The sequence below is a fragment of the Crocodylus siamensis genome, chromosome 3 (genome assembly GCF_052110815.1).
Source record: "Crocodylus siamensis isolate JL-2025a chromosome 3, ASM5211081v1, whole genome shotgun sequence".
Classification (NCBI taxonomy): Eukaryota; Metazoa; Chordata; order Crocodylia; family Crocodylidae; genus Crocodylus; species Crocodylus siamensis.
The window spans coordinates 131,467,498-131,488,971 of record NC_143397.1 but is presented as its reverse complement, the minus strand read 5'-3'; the positions used below and the strand labels follow the sequence as shown (position 1 = coordinate 131,488,971).

The 21,474-nt window shown below is 42.3% G+C and overlaps 1 protein-coding gene across 5 annotated transcripts in view; it reads right to left on the bottom strand.

The window, feature by feature from the left end:
- Positions 1-913: 913 nt before the first annotated feature.
- Positions 914-21,474, bottom strand: part of HIVEP1 (HIVEP zinc finger 1) — a 187,912-nt gene continuing 167,351 nt past the window's right edge. For all 5 annotated transcript variants that reach the window (XM_090039205.1, XM_090039206.1, XM_090039203.1 and 2 more), the window contains 2 exons: positions 4,564-5,078; positions 914-3,203 (listed from right to left, as the gene is read on the bottom strand). In XM_090039205.1, the coding sequence (XP_089895331.1) occupies positions 2,016-3,203; positions 4,564-5,078 (1,703 nt within the window). In that variant the 3' untranslated portion in view covers positions 914-2,015. The remainder of the gene's footprint in view (positions 3,204-4,563; positions 5,079-21,474) is intronic.

The window sequence follows — 21,474 nt, the reverse complement described above, 5'->3', positions numbered from 1 at the left end:
TAATACATTTAACTTCAGTGCGAGTTGAGTGCTTACTGGTATAGGTGAGCAGCTCTTTAATGAAGCTCTATACAAAAAAGGACTAACATGAAATTCACGTCTGAATAGGAAGTGTCTTTTCTCTTCCAGAATATTTGGTTCTAAGTTGTGGATTAATCCTAATGGTAGGTCACCCTATTCATATTAATACTTTTAAATCTTGCTTCTTGAAGTCAAAGCTTACTTCACACTGTACTCATTTACATTGTTCCATTACTGTGCACACTCTAGACAATGGAGTATAGTACAAAAGCAGGTTAAATAGAAAGGCATAGGGTATAATGCTGCCCTTGAATTTAGAGGAATGCAAGATAAGAACTGCTCTGTCAAGTTAGTTACAGGTATAAACCCGAGCAATACAAATCAGTTAATGCTCAGTTCACTTCTGATTTTCTTTCCAGTTTTTTTCCCCCAGTAGTTACATATGCACTTCCCATCTTTACTTTTACCAGAAAAGATGAACAACATTTTGGCCAATTATATATATTACTGAATTTTGAACACATTTGTTGGGTTTAAGAGATCTGATACTACTTTGTAAACTGATATTTTTAGCCCACCTGCAGATGGTTTCTAAAGGGGGAAAAAGCAGCACTACTTTTGTTGAAAAGTTCTTTATTACATTAACTGTAGGATAATTTCAAATTTGTAAGAGAGCTGACCCTTGTGAAAAGTAGAATTAATGTGTTTTGGAATACTGCAACCTTTTAGAGCTCAATTGGTAATTTTAAAGTGTTTGTATCATACACAAGATAAAAGAATCCTATGCAATTCCAACATTTTGAAATCAGTCCATATCTTGTATGCCCATAATGATGAATTTGTCAGAATACGGACAACTTAATTGTAAGCATAAACTGGTATTTTCTGTTTTGCCTCCTGTAGCTGGAAGTAAAGATTTTTTAAATGAAGTACTCATTAGAGGCTAAGGAACAGCCTTGACAATAAGCACTGCAAAACATACCCTCAGCACCATTTTTTGATGCCTGGAATAGTGCTGTTACAATTAAGGAGACACAAAAACTATTCCTTTCTTGTCCAACCATTTTAATTAAACTGAAACTGTGGCTTTATAGTTCAAGACTGCACATAAAAAGAAGTTTACCTTCACTTCCTTGCCATTTCTGCTGAGTGTAAAGGACTGTGGCCTTGAGGTTTTAGTAATAAATGAAATTTTTTTTAAAAAGTGATCAATGGAAGCCTCTTCTGAAAAATGTTAGGAGTGAACACCCCCTGAAAACAATTTTAAAAAAGAAAGGCTTTGCTTCTTGACAGCATGAAAAACCTGTTCTTCCCTCTTGATGGGAGAAACCATATTTACAGACACTTCACCAGCAATTTCCCAAATGAAAACAAGCTACTGGGTCTCTAGTAAAATGAGTGAGCTACAGATTTCACCAAATAGTAGCATCAAGCAGGCACAACATAAGCAATGTAAAGTCAGTAAACAAAATTTTACTGTAATATTTCATAACACAGATACTGTATTCTGTTTAAGTGTAAAGCTACTGTCTTACACAAGAAAGATGGACAGACCCTTTCCCCAAGACTAATATGGATACAATAAATATGGAGTTTTACATACTAGAACTGTACACAGAAACTTTGTCCCACAGTCATAAAAATTTACATTTAACAGTGCAACATATAATTTAATCATTTATTTCATCTGACAAAAGATGTTTGTACTTACTAAACACAAGCAACTATCTGGTTTTAATATACATATTTTATATATTTTTATATATATATATATATATTCAATAATCTGTACAGGTTTCTAAACATAAAACTCCAAAAGGCACAATTGTCTATACAACATGTACAAAAATGGCTGGAGCTGACAAGAAACAACAATTATTGGTCAAGAGTTCATGATTGCACAAAGATTAGTTATGAGTTTGGGTCCGAAAAAAATGTGCTTTAAGGAAAGGAAGGTTTGCAAAGAAACCTACAAGTGTTATAAAAAAAAAGGTCTAGGTTGCTATTACAAGTCTGTCCTCATCATCACTGCTGCCATCACTGAACTGCACAGTATTCTGTCTTCGTGGGAATCTAGTAAACCTTTGTCCCTGTCTATCTGGAGAGACAGTTCGATGGACTGGGGACTTGGTTAGAACTTCAGAATTCACCTTCAAGAGGGGCTCTGACATGGAAGCCCTTTTGACCTGAACAAAAGAAATGTCACACTTTGGTTTGACATGATTTGCTGGGTCAGCCTTTTCAGTGTCTGCCTTACGTAGCCCATCAAGTCTTTCATACTCATTTGATGAAGCAGGCTCTGAAACATTTTTTACACTGTACTGCTGGCCAGCAGATGCCACCTGAGGAGATACAGCACTGGAGATCTGATTGATGTCAGCTGCAGGAAAGCTCACAGAAGTCTGTTCTTGTTGCGTTTCACAGGCTTTATTGTTGGAAGCTGGTGTTTCAGGAGCTCCTGACCCATCTACAGTTACAGGACTGACTGAAGGGATTAAAGTAGGCAATGCTATGTTCAGTATTTGTAGGCCTGGAATGTGTGTCTGAGGGCTGGGATTGCTCTGAGATGAAGGGTTGGCAGTCAAAACCTGTAGGCCCACAGCATTTAGCGTAAGTCCAGAAGGATGCATTTGTGGAGCAATATTTGTATTCGTCAGACCTAAGATGTTGACTGTCTCCATGCCTAATTGTGGAAGAGATTGTAAACTTGGTGTACTCAGGCTCTGGATGCCAGGCACATTAATCTGACCTATTGGAATACATGGCACAACACTGTTTACTTCTGCAACTCCTATTGAACTGGCAGCACCAGAGACTGCACAGGCTGTGTCAGCAAGAGCACTTGTAGTTCTGTGAATCACACTAACAGCAGGAATAGTGAGTTGCACTGGCCCGGCTTGAATTGGTACAAATGTAGAGTATGTAGCTAGGCCAGCAGGGACCACGTGAATTCCTCCTACAGGTATCATACCATAAGGTGTCTTGGCTTGTTGCTGTGAATGCAGAGGGAGGTGGCTAAACAGATGAGTTGGAGGAGCTGGCAATTCTGTGGCTCGGCGCTGACATTCTTGTGGCTTCTCATCTTGGATTTCCAGATAGGGTGATGCTGCAGAAGGAGCCACTATTGTTGTTTGCGTGCTTCGATCCACTGGTGGTGAGGGAAGTCTTATGGAGTGTACGCTCTACGAAACAACAAAGACATTTTAGTAGTCAGGTTATCACTGTATTTTCATTAACTGAAAATACCCCGAAGGAGGCACAGTATGTTCAAATGAATGAAATGAAGTCAGTAAATGGGGTCTTTCACAAAGAGGTAAGGTACCCTAGGTAAGCTTTCATTTGCCATTAGATAAGAACACGCGGCATTTTCCTGCTCACTTTCATCTTGTGGTGAATCATTTATCTGCCTATACTTGTAGTTTTGCAGTATTCTATTTTTCTTTTAGAAAATTACAGTAAATCAAATCAGTTCTCAATACATATTGTATAGCCCGAAGAATAAACTACCTTCCTTTCTTGTTCTACTCCTTCCCACATGTTGTTAGAACTTTTTAAAGCTTTATGTTCTTAATTCTCATACCTGATTTTTCATAAGCATTAGTACTCTCAAATATTGTTGCATTTCTTTTGAACAGTTTTTTTCTGGATATGGGGTATCAGGAACTTAAATGAAAAGAACTAAGTGTTGTTTTCACCATTCTACCAGCACTGTACACACATTTTCCTAAAATCATGCTTCAACAAGTCATGCTGCTTGGAGCATCCAAAGTTGTATGGAACATCCAAAGTGGCACAGAACAAATGGATCCTCCTCCTATCAAAAGATGCTTTCATTTAAGTGATGGTACACTGTGGCTGGGAGCCAGGAATTCAACACTTAAGTCTGTTACAGCTTGGTGTTAATTCTATACCCTTCCCCATCTTGTTATTGAGCGTGGGCAACTATTGTGCAGGTTTCCTCCATCCGGGAGCAGATGGCATGCTTTCTATTCTAGTACTCAGCACATCTGGAAGACACAGTAATTGTACAAATTTTGCACGCTTCTGTGGACAAAATCATATCGAATTAGATTAATACTATCAAATTCATTTCCCTTGGATCCTACTGATAATTTTATTTCTGAACTTCAGGATTAAGCTTCTGAACGCTCTTTCACTTGACAACTTCACAAGCCCACTCCAGTGTCATTCTTCCTATGTTATATACTACTATATATTCTTAATAATACTGTCAATCAACTAACATGATTCTTTAAATTAAAGATATGTATACACATCTTTTCAGGATGCAATCCTAAACCAGACCTATTTAGAAGTGGTGGTTTTTATATTATTGTTTGTTATTATGCTCCTATATACCTGCATAGGAAGTACTTTGAATTTGTTTAACAAATATCAACATCTGTGTAAAGAGAATGAGGGAAACAAACTATTTTAAAATATTACCAGAATACAGGTAATCTCAATGTTTGATTCCTAACAAGCTTTTAAAAGGATATGGAGTGTGCTCCTCTACTTGCCATTAAAAATGAATATTCTAACCTTTGTAACAACTACATTAGATGTTGCAGGACTCCCCAAAGCTGCTTCTGCATCTGGATAGTCTATAGACATCTGATGACCTGGGGATCTAGGAGCAGTCTCAGAGGGTAAGCTATGCTTTGTACTTGCCACCCCCTCCTGTATTCTTGCTTCATTTGCTTCCTGATGAGGGTCCACGAGTGGTGACCTGGAATTTCGGCATTCTGACTGTATTGTGCTAAGCACAGTCATCTTCGTAAGCAGCGCTTTGGGCAAACCATCCATAGAGTCTGTATGAACCCCAGCAAAACAATCTGCAAATCTGATTTCTTCATCTGTGCTTGTGACCTCCTGCAAGCTATTTCTAGATGGATGATGCTGAGGGCTCGCTGTAACTGAGGGAGTTGTAGAGAGGACTGATTCAGCTTGGCTGTCATCTTCATCATCATCATCATTGTCGTTGTCATCGTCATCCGCGCCATCAGAATCCTCCACATCAAATCCTGATCGATCATAACCAAATCTTTGCTTCTCACCTATGAAGCAGAACAAAAATAAAACTGATATAAGTAATTCCACTAAAAAAGGCCATATCCTGACCTGATGCAATGAAGGAAGGAATAACAATATTCATCACAAAATATGCATAGAATACCACACAGAAGTGTATCAAGTAACTTCCCTCTGTGTTACACTTGATATCTTTTAAAGAAGGTTCTACAATTCCATTTTCATTTTCCTGATCCACCTGAATCCTGTATTTTTGCTTCTGCATTGCTCTTACCTCTGAGTTTCCAATTCTTCTTCTAACCAGCTTTGCACTAACAGTTTCTTTTAATAAACATTTACTCTAAGGAGAATGGAGTATTGATTTCCTGATTCATTAGGTCTGTAGTGCTGACATATCAGACTTGTTTGCCAAGCTTATCAGTGGGATACTCTCAAGTATTTTACCAACTTATTGGCTGGTGTTTTTGAAGTTAATATGAATCACTTCTCAAAAGGATTTTGAAAGCTGTAAACAGCAAGGGTAAAGTCTAAAATGAGAATTCACTAGCATTCTTCACCTTTAGAAAGTTTTGAGTGAATTATCAATAGATTACCCAAAGTGTCTGAAGACTTAGTATTGATAACGAAGTCCTAATCTTGCAAATGTGTAAGCTTATATGTAATATTATGTGTGTTAGTCCAAGTGATATTAGGGCTAAAACTGAACCAAAATAACTCTCTTTTGCTTGTCGCCAAAAACCTAACTCCAGTTTAGTTTTAGTTAGTAAACCAAACTACAGATACTACTTAACTGCTGATAATCACCTAGTTTTGTATCATAACTAGGGACGAGAGAATAGTCTTCAATAAAGAGACAAAACCCCGTCTGTTGTACCTGACTCCAAGCCAGACTGTTTGAAATCACATTTGATAAAAGACAAAATGCTTGAATACACTCATACATTTATACTGGATTAAAGGTCTGTCTGCTAACATCGCCAAAGAAAGTATCAGTACAAAACATTTGGCTCAGAAAATCTCATATTTAAGGATGGCTGGTTTGGATTAGTAAAATTTGAAAGTCTCCATTTAAGGAAACTTACACAGAGACTTACTGTCAGGACGAAAGATTAATATTAATTTTTTTTTTTTTTTTACAAGAATTAAGACCTACTATCAGTATCTTGTCCAGCTAGGACACCACAACTAAAATATTCATCACACATACACAAAGATGCACATACTGGGGTGATAGGTAAAAAAATTAATACCTCTCAGCAAGTGATCTAACATTTCAAGTCTTTATGATTCCAAATAAATATTTGGGATTAGGATACTGAACAGCCCTAACTGGTTCTTTGTGAATTACTGAAACAGGGATGTTGACTTTCTTTAAGTACTTCTAACAGGCATTAACTGACATTACTAAAAGTACTTCACACTCATCGCAACAATACCACTGGGAAAAAAGATATGTTTTAGAGGGCATTCATTTACAATTTTCACCTGCAAACAAAGGCGATATACAGGTGTTCAACAAACTTGGAAAATTGCTCTAATTTCTGTGCTTTGCTCTAGGTGCCCACTTAGAAGGAAGCTGAATACACATTAGCCCTTGTGGGGTGGGAGCTTGGAGCTTGCCTGCATGGCCCAAGTACAGCAGGTAAGAGAGGCTCTAGCGTCCCTCCCAGAATGCCCCGCAGGCTCCCCGGCCTGCAAAGGACTCCAGAGCAGAATCAAATAGCCAAGCCACCCAGTTGGCTGGTGGGGACATTATGGCCACCCACCTGTACCTGATGTGACAGCAGCTCATCATGACCACGAACCATCAGCCAGCTATCCCACGCAGGCCCAACTAATGCACCCTGTGCCCACCTTGTGTGCGTGTCCTGGACACCATGGTTGTGTGTACAAGTGTGAGTATGTGTATGTTCAGGATATCTGAATCCTGTGTGTGCGCACATGCTCCCCCTCCCACACACACAGAATGCAAGCATCCTGGACACGCACACGAATGCAGACACACACAGACCCAGGAGTCTAAGGCATGATTGGACCACTGACTTTCACATGGCTGATGAGGGTAATCGTGGGCAACTTCCTGTTCCCCAGGGCGATGGAGAGTTGCTGCTATGCTCTCAAGGTTCTTGATTTCATCATTGGCGATATCATAGATTACAGACATTACGGCTAGAAAGGACCTAGCAAGAACACTGGGTCCAGCCCCCTGTCCAAGAGGCAGGAAGTCTGTTGGGGTCAAACGATCCCATTAAAATAGGTATCCAAGTATGTCTTAAAGGTGTCTAGAGTAGGTACTTGCACAATTTCTGGGGGGAGCCTAGGCCAGACTCTAAGGACTCGAATGGTAAAGAAGTTTTTTCTCACGTCCAGCCTAAAATGGTCTTCCCAGGACTGTTAGACCTCATCTTCCCTTGGGGTGCCCTGGTGAACAGATGTTCTCCCAGTTCCTGGTGCACACCCCTTGTATACTTATAGGTTGCCACCAAGTCCCTCTGGTGCCTTTGCTTTTCCAAGCTGAAGAGTCCAATGCCTCTCAGCCTTTCCTTATAAGACCTCTTCTCTTATCTCTGATCATGCATGTGGATCTCCTCTGGACTCTCTCAAGCTTCTCCACATCCTTTCTAAAGTGCAGAGCCCAGAACTGAATGCAGTACTCCAGCTGTGGCCTTACTAAGGCCAAGTGCAGTGAGAGGATGACATCTTGTGTCGTGCTTGAGATACATTGATAGCTGCAAGACGGGGTTTCGTTTGCTTTGCTGGCTGCGGTATGGCATTGATGGCTCATGTTCATCTTGTTCATGACCCCCAAGTCTCTTTCAGTCATGGTGCTAGGAAGTGTAGCACTGCTGAGCCTGTAAGTATGATGTGGATTCTTTCTTCCCCTCCAAGGTGGAGCATCTTCCATTTCTCAGCATTTAATGCCATCAGGTTTTGACCCGCCCACCTTGCGAGCCTGTCCAGGTCAGCCTAAATTGCCAGCCTATCCTCTAATGTGATCACACTTCCCCATAGTTTGGTGTCATCAGTGACAATTAGCCAGTCTGTTTCCAATATCTGAATCAGACTGTTTATAAATATGTTAAAGAGTACTGGTCCAAGTATAGAGCCCAGTACCACGTCAGCATGGTTCCATTGACTATCACTCTCTGGGTCCGACTACGGAGGCAGGTCCCAAGTCATTGGACCGTAAGGTTGTCAAGGCTGCAGTTCCCCAGTTTAACTGCCCCTCCCCACAATCCCCATCATGGGCCCGACCTACCCTCTCCTGCCTTGGTTCACAAGGTCCCATGGGGGTAGCTGGACCGCCAGAAGGAGTATTTCAGCTATGGACCAGGCTAGGCACTGCGAGTGCACATGGGGCAGCGACAGCAGAGGATGAGACGCCTGCCGATGTGTGCGTGGTCGCAGCCCAACACCAAGGCAGGCTGTCTGAATTCACAAAGTCCTGGCTGAATAGTTCCTCACTCACATGGGCTAGGAACCCTGCCCAAATGAGTAGGGCTGGAGGACTTCAAGTACCCACATCCTGGCACTGGACCATGGGTTTCCTGCCCCGGACTCCTCTGGCCCAGTCATGGACATCACTGCCCACAACCCAGGATGCCTGGGCACCATCCCCCTTCCTCTCTCCATCCCTATACTCCCTCCCCACTCAGGACACACCTGGATGTGGAAGAATGCAGTGCAAGGAAGAGATGGGCCTCATTTTAATTAAATATTGAAGCTGTCAAACTGTTAGTGTGTTTATTAAACAAAAGCTGTGCAACACTGAGCACTCCTGAAGTTGGAATCTTCTTTCCAGTTGAGAGAATGGGGAAAAACCCTGCTTGCACTGGCCTGTTATGCCATTGAGGGGGGAAGGGAGGTGGGCAGTAGCAGGAGGAATCAACTTCAACATGAAACCTTGGGGTGGCAGGAAAAAATACCACAGATGAAACTGCTGCCCTCCCATTTAATTAAATGCTGCAGCTGCCAAACTTTTCATGTGCATAATAAAGAAAAACTGTGGAACACCGCCTGCTCCAGAACTTGGGCCAGAGCCCAGGGGACTGCCATTCCTCACAGAGGTATGCTGCTGCCCCACAGGACCTGGACCTGCAGTGGCCTAGCCTGGCCCAGTGAGACACTCCCCGCATCCCCATTCTCTTTGAGGCTTTGCACCTATACTGGAAACCACCAGTGCCCAGGAGTAGCAAGTTAGCCCTGGAAGGAAGGCTGAGTCAATGCCAGCCCTGGCAGCAAAACTCAAACATCCCGGTCCCTGTCCTCTCCCAAACTGCTGCTCCTTAGAGTGGGCCCTACTAGATGCCTTCTTGCCTCTTTGGACCATGAGTCAGTGGGTCCAATGTGCAGTATAGCCTTTTCTAGGGCCACCCAGCCCCCAATATCTGCCAATCAATATGCAGTGTACAGCATTCCCCCATGGCTGTCATCCGGGCTCCTCCCACCCCTGTGGGACTACTGAGTATGTCCAAGGGAGAAGTCCCTGGAGCAGGGCTCTCCATAGCAGGACAGGGGAGAGGAGGTGGGCAGCAGCCTGCCCCACCACTGCAGCCCAGGAGGGCAACAGTTTCTCTACAGGAAGAGGCACTGATGTCACTCAGAGGCGTCATAGCTAGATCCCAAGTGGTCTTTGTGCATAAACTCCTTATCCTGGTGTTACATCTCTCTCAGCTCTGTAGCAGTGCATGTGACCTCCCTCAGAGAGTGACTGGCTACCCACAGACCTCATTCCTGGACCCTCACAGCACGCTCCTGATCCTCAATGGCTTGTTCAAGTGCTGCAGCACTGTGGGTGCAAGCAGTCACCAGCCTGACAATTTCAACTGGACACTGATGGTCACCTTTGGTCCTCATGTTGCCGGCACCACCTACACATGTCTCTGATGCTCTGCAGGTGTCAAGCCAAACATTCTGGATCCAGCATCTTGGGCTCCACAACCAGGCCTCCCATGCACCAATGTGATGCCTGCAGACAAGGGAGACACCAAGGGACCTCAGACGAGTCCCGTCTGGACCCTTTTCCCTGCCTGGGGCTGGAAACTGCACAGCTCCTGATAACCTGGTGCTGACCATGACAGAATGACTGCACTGCCTCCCAGTTGGAAAAAGTTGGATGCTTAAGGTCCATCTACTTGATGTGGGAGCTGGGAGGGCTAGGAAACATAAGCATTACCATTGGAGGTTTGAGCCTTCTCCGGTTGTCCAGGAGAAGAGGGAGGGTGTAAGGAGCGGTTTTGCTAAAGAGAATTCCCTTTTCCTGCTGCACCTTACCTGCAGCAGTTCTCATTCATAGCTGCTTTGCCAAAGTGTGTCCAGAGGCTCATCAGTGAAAATGTGCAATTTTGCCTGTTGGTTACACTTTGGCTGTGGGGGGTCAAAAAAAAGCTTTCAGTGTATATCAGGATCTGTTTGAGTTACTGTTTGTGTCAGCTGGATCCAGGTAAACATGTTGGCTTCTCTCAGGAACACAACATGACCTTGGGGCAGTCTGTTGACAATTACCTAGATTTATGGTCCCACTCAATATAACGCTGACTGATATACCTCCAACAGTAGAAGAAGACTGAGCCTGGTGCCTCTGCTTCATTCCAGGCCAGTGGCGCAGATGTTGTGGGGAGTGGGGGTTGTTTGAAAGGCACAAGGTCAATGAAGAGCAACAATGAATCAGTATCATCAGTCTTCCATGTAGACAATCATTGAGCAAAAAGCACAGTGAACACCAGAGCAGGCAACTATATCCTTCCCCATGAGCATATCCCAACTTACCAAGGAGTCACATTAGACCATTCCTTCACCTATACCCATCACATTCAGAAGGTCAGCAATAAAGCCTCTGTAAGAGTAGCTGCCTTGAGACATTTAGTCAGCACGACAAGGGGTGCCAACTTCAAAGTGCTCAAACCACCACACATGCAATGGTGTATGTCCTAGCAGATTACTGTGCTCCTGTATGGTCCAGAAATTGTCTCAATAAAAAGCTTGATATTGCACTTGTAACAGGATACACAACTGGCAGACAAGGTTCTTTGGGTAAATCTGATGTCTTAAGTTAGACCAACTCAAACAGTTTGATAAAACTCTTCTTAGCAAGCTTTCAGGTATAAATACCCTTTATCAGGCTGAGAAAGCACCTGCAGTCGGTCTGTGCTCTTCCTGGATGGAATGAATAGTAAAGAACAATAGGATAGGATGCACAACTTGCACACACATCAATGTTTTCCCTGTATTCTTGGATATTAGACCAAGTGGCATAAGACGACAGACCCTAGCCACCGCCCCCCGCTACCAGGTTTCTGGTCCTGAGGAGAACCTGGCAGGCTGGGTACTGTGGCCTTCTGTGTTACACTATATTTAGATAAGGAGTAGGGTGAATAGAAGTGAAATGATTGTTCAGAGTAATCCAGTTTGAAACCTATTCATACAGCATCAAATGAGTCAAGCTGAACAGAACGAGATCTAGATACAGATGCTTCAAAACAAACAGTGTAAGATGAACATCTTGGACAGCACCGTGTATGAATGTCCACAATCAACACAGCACTTAAATTGACAGCTTTACAAATGCCCAGACAGGGTAGATCGAATCTGTACACTGAGCAATAATACCAGACAGTGGCTCATAGCTGGCCAGAGGAAACATGGCAGGTGGGAGTGGGGGGTTAGTGGGATGCCGCAAAGCCCCAGGGGTTGCCAGCAGAATGCAACATAACGCGAGTCATGATGGGATCTGGTACACACATTCATTACGGCGTTCTAACTTACAGCACTGAAGTCTGATAACACATCCATTCAGCATTCTTAGAGTGTGATCTGCCACATTTACTTGATGTGACCTGACCATCTGTTCAGTTATGGCTGTAGGGAGCTTTCTGCATGCCTACTGAACAATAAGTATAACTTGACCAAAACTATTCTAAGGGACTCCTGTTCCTGAAATATAATGAAATTATACAAATTATTAACACAACCAAACAGATGAATCACATATATTATATAGTTTCTTTCCTTTACCTTCTCACCTCTGTTTCTGAAAAGAACAATAACACTTTCTGCATAATTAATTTGTAATTCAAACTTCACAAAAACCAACCCAACCTTTCCTGTTTGCATTCTTTCTTAACTGGATTCATCAGCTTTAAAGCCATTGCTAAAATCTCACAAAACTTTGGGTAACATATGTACTACTTTATTTCTGCCTTTTATAAGAATGTGCAAGTCAGTGAGTTACAGTGCTTTTGGACTCAGCTTCTATTATTTTTAAGTAACATCTACTTGCAAAAAAACATGAATTAAGAGTCAGTAAAGGAGCAACTCTACTTCAGTGTTCCCTGGGATGTCATCCTATACAGGAAACCCCCGCTTAGGGCTCTTAATTGGTTCCTAAAAAAAAGAGCTTTAAGCAAAATGAGCGTTAAGTGAAACCTAAAGTATTTCATGATCCAAGATGGTGACTACAAGTATTTGTAATGACCCAAGGTGGTGATTGTGAGCACTATAATGAAACTCACTGAGCGCTAAGTGAAACCAGGTATTAATTTAAAACAAGCAAAATAGCACTAAGCGAAACAGTGTTAAATGGGGGTTGCCTTGTCTTCTTCTTCAATAAGTACCAACCACCTTTCCTACAGAAGTCTACGTAAATAGTATTTGTAAGTCTATCAGCAAGTACATTTATCCGAAATAACTGTGATTAGATCTTCACATCTATATAGCAAGCAAAAGAAAAGAAAATGGATTTGTCATGATGAAGAAAAGTGGTTTAGTTTATGTTAGGTTGAGCTTACAAGTGTTCTACTTGTCCCCAGTCTCTAAATCTGGCTTTATGTCTAGGTTCTCTACTTCGTGATTTTTGACAAAGGAGTTTTACTAGTTTTGTGCACTTCTCAGAGACTTCTTTTCAAACTTTCTTCAGATTATTATCAGAGCTGCTGAGTCTTTTTATACACATACACTTAGCTATCTGAAGTTTTCAAATTTGTCTACACTGCTCCCCAGAGCACAGTTATCTGGATTTGAAGATTTTGCTCTATTGTAGCACTATGTTTTTAAAAGGACTATGGGAAAGTATCGGCTGACGGAGAGAAAAAGTGAAAGGCCTTATACAATGCTAATGAGAGGAGGTGTGAAATTTGAATGAGACATTAACTATGAGCACTTGACTGTTAAATTTTGCAGAGATTAGCCAAACAACACAAAGGACTTGTGTTTTGTAGTTATTAGGTGTATCTACACATGCAATTAATGTGAAACAAACTCCGCAGCAGTTCAAGCCAGAGTAAACTGCTCCCTGGTGCAGCACCCACATGTGCACCCAGGACAGCAGCAATTTGAGCCAAGGTGGAGCAGGTCAGGGTCACCAGGGGGCACAGGGGATCAGCCCTGGGCTCCAGGTGGTGGCACTGCACAGCAGAGGGGCTGGCTCAAGCATGAGGCCGCCGTAAGACTGGAGCTGTGTGGCTAGGCAGCAAGGAGTCTGGCCAATATTTTGCACATGCAGTGAGCAGCTATACATGCATTTCAGTGCAGTAAATTACACTGCCAAAAGATAGTATTGTCCCCGACAATACTAACTGTGCTGTAAGATAAATTTACTGTCCCCAAATACCAGTGCACATGTAGACAGTGATGCTTTACTTAGGAGCTAATTAGTCTATTCCACAGTAAAGCTCATGTGTAGACACACCCACTGAGAAATAACCATAATTGTTATGCAAAAACGTACTGTTTCTAATTGTAGAAAACAGCTGTTAGCTTACTTTACACAGGAGCTGACACAGTGTTAGCTTATTAACAGAATCAGGCATTATGTCATACAGACATTTTCAATGAATCAGCATACCAGGATTCACATAATTGTAATGCTTTTAATTTTAGGTCAGTACCAGCAAATCTATACCTTGATTGACTGAGTTCCTTAGCGATATTTTTAAAAAGTATACTCAGATTTATTCTTTACTAGTTTTAAGAGTAGAAGTACAAGTGTTTTGTATTAGTATTAATGGCTTATTTCTTCTTTTTTGCACCAATAATTACAGTAATTTTCAATAAAAAATAAAATTTTAAAATGGAGGTAAGTTCATTCCTACAAAACTACAAAACAAGAAAGGGGCTGAGCACAGTAACAATGCTTCCTGAACCAAGAACACTTGCATACACATTTATTTGGCTTGGGTTTTGGTTTGTTTTGTTATTATGTCCAGGTCCATAATATCATAAAAAGAAAGGACTGATTTTATCTTGTACTTACTGGTGCACAGGATACCTCTTTTAGCTAGATTACTTACAGCATTTAGCATTTATTTTTAAGGAACTTGTTTGGTTTTTTTTAGACAACTTGGAAGGTACTTTTAATTTTATACTTTGTACTTCTAGGTAAATTTTAATCAGCTGCAGCATATGTTGCAGTATTTGGCTTACATACTCACTTTGATGTGGTCTGAATAAAAAATCATGACAAAGACTAAAAGATAGTTCAATGTTATTAAGCAAAAACCATGCCCTAATTTATAGTGAGAATTTACTTATTCTAAACAACATTTAAAAATAATACCAAATCTCACTGGCAAATACAGCTTATGCATATATCTCAACCTTCTGGCATCAGGTGGAATAAGGGGGAAAAACTGCTAGTTGGACTCTGATTCCTTAAAGGCAGGGCTCTCCAATAGTTAATTTCTGACCATTGTTTCTCAGCTTACCTCCACCACCCTTTATGCTTGCCAGTGTCTATTTAACTGCAGTTACCTACAGCTAGAAGCTTTCATTGTAGATGAGGTGACATGGATGAATACAGTGCAAAGACTCCCACACTGCTTTCAAACATCAGATGAAAAAAAGTCACTCCAGAGTTGCTCTGGAAATACAAAGAGCAGACTCATAAGGATACAAAGGAGTATGCATGTGTATGTGTGTGTACATATATATACACACACCCAGACAACTTAGCTAAGGCTAAGAGGTGGCATTTTCCAAGGGGTACCTTGTACCTACAAAAGTAGAGAATCACTGTCTATATCTTACATACTCCAGTGAGATATACAGGAGTGGATCCCAAGGGATGCAGTGGTGAGGATACTTCCCCCCCTTATAGCACTGCCACTGCTGTCCCTGGCCAAACCAAGTGCAGGGAGAGCCCCAGGGCTGCTCCAGCTGCATGCTGTTGCCACGCAAAATGCCAGGCTCAGCAGGGGACAGCAGTGACATGCAGATTCCTCCTTCCAGCACTTGCCCTTCTTTCTCCCCTCTTTCCCTACTGGCTGGGAGCAGGCACTGTAAGGAAGAACTTGTGTGCCACTGCCTCCAGTTGACACAGACACCAGGGGAGCCCCAGAGCCACTCCTGACCTGCTCCTGTCCCATACTGCAGGGAATGGCTGTGTTGTGCACGTATTCTTCCAGTACCTGCTCCCAGCTAGTGGGGAAGATCAGGGGAAAAGTGGAAACAGGCTGGGCTAGCAGGGCCGGATTAATGCAAAGGCAAACTAGGCACATGCCTAGGGCCCTGAGCTGCAGGGGGTCCCAGTTCTTCCTGCTGTGGCAGTGATGCAATGGCCCTGTCTGCTTCCTTTTCCTTCCCTTCCCTGTCCCTCTGTCAGCCTCGCCACTATAGTGGCTGCTTTCTAGTGGCGGCTCTGAGCCCCACTCCCCAAGCCAGGCTGGGGAAGCAGGTCTTGACTGGCCCAGGGCCCATGAGTTTGTTTGCCTAGGGGCCAACCTCCTCTGCAGGTCTGCTGGGAACAGCAGCAGAAGTGTTGGCAGGGACAAGGCTCCCCTTCTTTATGTGCCTGCTTCTTACCCAGCTCCCCAGAGTTATTCAATGAGCCAAGGGTTCCAGCCATGCCTCACTCCCAGGGTCTGAGGGGCAGCCATGCAATCCCCTTTAGGAAATCCTGGCTCTGGACCTGGGTATACATATACAGTCCTTCTCTACCTTTTTAGACTCAAGACCGCGCTCAGGAAAAAAAATGTCAGGTTTTAGCTTTCACTAGTTTCTTGACCAGGGAAAAATAGCAGCAATCCTTTTCTTACATAGAACTCAAAGATGCCAAAAGGTCAGAATGTTTTTGAAACAATGGAATTTCTATTTCTAATTTCTGGGTTTATATTCTGAATCGTTTGTGGGTGTTTGTACATCTAACAGTGTGCCAAAGAACCCTGGCTGAGAGTCACTGATATTATATGTGCACACATACACACACACACATACACAGCTGTGAGAGGTCCCTCAGCTTTTGTTATTAATGAGCCCTTGGAATATTATCTAACATTATTGAAATTTCCACTTTCTTTTACAGCAGAGAAAGAACTATAAAGACAATTGACCTTTAGTTATAAGGTATAAACTTCTGGATGGGATGTCAAACTGAAGCTGTAACCACTTACTGTAACTGAAGGGGCCTTTGGCACTTTTTGTAAGAGCAGGCTTGTTAACCAAAGTATACTGGCTCAAGTTCTAGTTTGGTAATTATAATTTGCCCATTTAAGGGCCTGTACAATTTTAGTTGAGAAAATGATTTCCTATCTTAAAGTGCCTATAACATTGCTGTACACTGTTAAATAATAAATGTGCTTCCCCATACTGGATTGCTTTTTTGAAGTGGATGAAATTAATATTATGAAGTTTGCAAAACAGTGTGGGAAGTTTTAGACTTAGAACTGCTGTATAAAGCCCCAAAATCTAAGTTGGGGGTGGGGAAGGGGTTATGACAGTTCCTAGGTTTCTCAAAATGGGGAAAAAGTTTTATCCTCTCAGAATTTAATAAGGCATTTTTTTCTCCACTGCATGTCTGATCCAAAGCTCACTGAAGTGAATGTATCCAAATTCTTACGCAGTAAAAAGGCAGAGCTACATCTGAACTTCAGCAAATGTAGACATTTATATTTAAGGGGTATACTTAAATTGTGGTTAGATTTACTAATTTTTGTGGGCTGGTCACAGCATAAAGAGCAAATTCCACAGACATGTTATGGATGAGCACTAGCAGCCCCACCCCTCAGCGCTGATTGGCTGCTGGCTGCCCTTTGTGTGGCCCTGCCCCTCAACACTGATTGCTGGAGAGGCCCCAGGGGAGAGAGGAGAGATGCAGGAGTGGCAGCCATAGTTTACCCGTGACTTTCAAAACCTAATAACTATGAAATCATAAAATTAGTTTTCATTTTAACACCCTATGGCTCTTTTGCTATATGATGGCTATTTCCCTTTCATATTTCAAGCTCAATACCTTTTGGCAAAAAATCTTTCAAAATATTCTTGAGAATTTTTTAATTCTTGCTCAAAGATGGCTGGGCCAGACTGGAAACAAAATTGTAAGGGGAACAGTGTAAAAAAAGTTACTATGGATTTTGCTAGCACCCTAGCCATAGGATTTAGTAAACCCGAACGTTTAATCCTACATATAAGTAAATAATTTAAGAAATTACAATGTCTTAGTTCCCTTAGTTCCTTGTATTTTGATTCCCTCATTCCATGCTCTGTCATTACATCACTACTTTGTTTATTAGTGTTGATTAATTAGTTGGAGGAAGCTGGACTCTAACATCCTTTTACCCCAAAGAGGGAAAGAAAAGGCTTAAAGTTCCTCTGCACAATAGAATTAGTGGGAATTTTCAGTAACTTAGTATGTTCATTAGTGACAGAGCTGACTACTCCATCCTCTACCCTTACCAGCTGTGACATTACTAACCTGAAGACTGAGGTATATAACAGAAGAGCTCTCTCTATTTTTGCACATCCCTTACTTTAAACAACCTTTTCTACTGGAGTCTTTGCATTATGCAGTTTTAGCAGTGGTATTCATGTTGCTGTTATCAGATGGCATACCATAGCAAATATTCTTAATTTATAATTCTTCAGTCTTTATTCAGGTACAACTAATAAGCCCACTACATGATTTGACTTTTTAGATCCTGATTCTGTAATGACTTAGGCATGTAAACAATTTCCTATGAAATCAAATGCAAAAATTTAAAGGGAAATATATCTCTGTTTTCTTGTGCAGGGACTGGAACTTCCCTGCTGTGATGCCAGACAGACTCAAGGGGAACGCCTCCACTTCTCAGGTTGGGGAGGAGCGGGTTATAGAGCTTCTGGAGGGGCTGGACGTGTTCAAGTCAGCAGGTCCAGATGCTTTCCACCCCAGGGTGTTGAGGGAGCTAGCTGGGGTTATTGCAGAGGCCTTGGCACAGCTTTGCGAGCGCTCATGGTGCTCGGGCCAGGCGCCAGATGATTGGAAGATAGCCAACGTGGTCCCCATCTTCAAAAAAGGGAAGAGAGAGGACCCGGGCAACTACAGGACTGTCAGTCTTACCTCAATCCTAGGGAAACTCTTTGAGAAGATCATCAAGCAGCACATCTGTGATGAGCCAGTTTCAGGGATGATGCTCAAGGGCAACCAGCACGGTTTCATTAGGGGCAGGTCATGTCAGACCAACCTGATTGCCTTGTATCATCAGGTCACAAAGGCAATGGATGCAGGTGTTGCCGTGGATGTAGTCTTTCTAGACTTCAGCAAGGCCTTTGACACCGTCTCCCACCCCATCCTCATTAAAAAACTAGGCGGCTGTGGCATTGATGCCTACACAGTCAGATGGATTGCAGATTGGCTGAAGGGTCGCACTCAGAGGGTGGTGGTGGACAGGTCATATTCAAGCTGGGGAGAAGTGGGCAGTGGAGTCCCCCAGGGCTTGGTCCTTGGGCCTGTGTTGTTCAATTTCTTCATCAGCAATTTGGACAACGGGTTAAAAGCAACCTGTTTAAATTCGCTGATGATACCAAAATTTGGGGTGAGGTGAGCACGCTAGTAGGGAAGGAAAAATTGCAGCAAGACCTGGATAGGTTACAGGAGTGGGCTGACAAACAGGATGCGTTTCAATACTGACAAGTGCAAGATGCTGCACTTAGGCAGTAGAAACCAGGAGCACACTTACAGAATGGGAGACTCCCTTCTTGAGAGCACGGAGGCAGAAAGGGATTTTGGAGTCATTACTGACTCCCAGATGAACATGGGCCAACAATGCGAGGTCACGGTTGGCAGGGCTAACCAGACCTTGTCGTGCACTTACAGGTGAATCTCAAGTAGAGCCAAGGAGGTGATTCTCCCCCTCTATGCAACGCTGGTCAGGCCACAGCCAGAGTACTGTGTCCAGTTCTGTGCGCCCCATTTCAGGAGGGATGTGGACAACATTGAAAGGGTCCAGAGGAGGGCCACCCGCATGATCCGGGGACAACAGGGCAGACCCTACAATGAAAGACTGCAGGACCTAAATCTGTTCAGCCTTCACAAGAGAAGGCTGAGGGGGGACCTGGTGACTCACTAGCAGGGACCAGAAGGGTTTGGGGGAGACTCTGTTTCCCCTAGCACCCCCTGGCATAACAAGGAATAATGGACACAAATTATTGGAGAGTAGGTTTAGATTAGACATCCACAAGAACTACTTCACAGTCAGGGTGGCTAGGAGCTGGAACCAACTTCCAAGGGAAGTCGTGCTGGCTCCTACCCTGGGGGTCTTTCAAAAGAGGTTTGATGCCTACCTGGCTGGACTCATTTGAGTCCAGTTTTTCTCCCGCCCAGGCGGGGGGTTGGACTTGAAGATCTACAAGGTCCCTTCCGACCTGACTTCTATGATTCTATGATCTTATCTTGGTCATCCCGTGAAAAAGATGCAAAAGGCAAAATGTCCCAGAATGACCCTAGGCAAAATTAAAATCATGAAGGAATTAGAATTCTAGAAAGAAATGGTCGTGGTGAGGGTAAGAACATTGGAATAACAATTTTTTTTTCTTAATTTAATTTTTTGTTAATGGCTAGGCAATTTTTTGGTGAAGCTTTTCTAAATATTTTGGTCTGTGACAAAAGGACACACACAGAAAATTGCAGTCCCAACCCCTTAAATTTTGCCAAGTTAGAAGCAGCTAAAAACAAATTTAAAATGGAAAACGTTCGGTACCCATAACTTTCAGTTTCACTATAAACTCTGTTTACAAGAAAATGAGGGTATTTCTTCCCAAAGAACAATAACCTAGCATGATAAACACCAATATCTTCATCACTGAGTGTTCCCTGGTCTTAGTCCAGAATCTGTTTACCACTTCAAGTTCAAGATGAAAAAATGTCTTGAAAGGGCCCCTCTACACTTGCAGGAAAAATGCACAATGGGATCTAATACACGCTCCACACGATTGCATCTCCTGCCATGCCACGTGATCCTGGACTTCCCCTGCACTGAGTCCAACAGCTGCAAGCCCCACAACTGAGAAGGCTCACTGCTAGGAACACTACTGCCACTGCGAGCCTTATCAGCTACGGGGCTCTCAGTAAATGGTGCATCTGTAAGGCTAGACATCCCTTGGGTGATGGGGCTCCCACCACAGGAGAGCACTTAGTGGCAAGTTCAATTAATGGTGTGATTAGAACAAGTTACAAAGTTATTATACATTTTTTGTGGAATAAATCTGTAGCTTATTGCTCGTTTTATGACACCATTATCTGGTTGAACATGTAGCTGGGTCACAACTTAAGGCATGGTTAACTAGTTAAGAATGTCTTAAGCATAACATGTAGAGGGAGCCCAAGTTCTCAACTAATTAAGGTACATATTTGACAGTATCCTTTACTGAAGTTCCATAAATATACCATATCAACAAAATGGAAATATTATCAAATATGATAGTGTGTTATCATTAACACCCCTTGTATTTCATTACCACATTTGTACTACAGAGACATAATCTATTTCAGAGGATTAAAATAGTCCTGAAATGAACATCATCAATGCCACTTACATGATTTAATTGCTTGTCAGCTTTACAAGTAAACAACCAACTCCCACCCTATGAAATAAAATCAGCAGCTATATTCAAAAATGTGATAACTGTTTTCCTTACTCTATTCTCAGTCTAATGTGCAGACTACTTTCACTTCTGCTTTAGCCACTGTCTTCTGCTCATCAGCATCGGACTCACAGTGACATCTACTGGGTAAAGTTCAGAGTGGTAGAACTTCAGATGAGAAGCGATACATATCTGAACTGGAAACTACACAGAGTATAATTACCTGCCTTCTTTTAAGCAAGGAGTGCTACTTGCACTATCAAGGTGTAGGATACAGATACTAAATACTGAATAATGTACATTAAATATTATAGTCTCAAGCCAGGAGGAATAAGAGCTACACCACACTTTATGTACTGTACATTTAATTGTGCAAATTAGACAATTGGTATAATAACTCTTTTATAATAAGAAATCATCCCTGAAAGTTATAAATAATCAATTACAGCTTCTTCTATATCTGAGTATTAAAATCAAAAGTTTGCATTCAAAGTTTTTCATTATTTTAATATCCTATGGGCAGTTTTGCTAAAAACAGAGCAAAGCAGTATTAACAAATCCATATTGCTGAAATCCAATTTATGAAATATG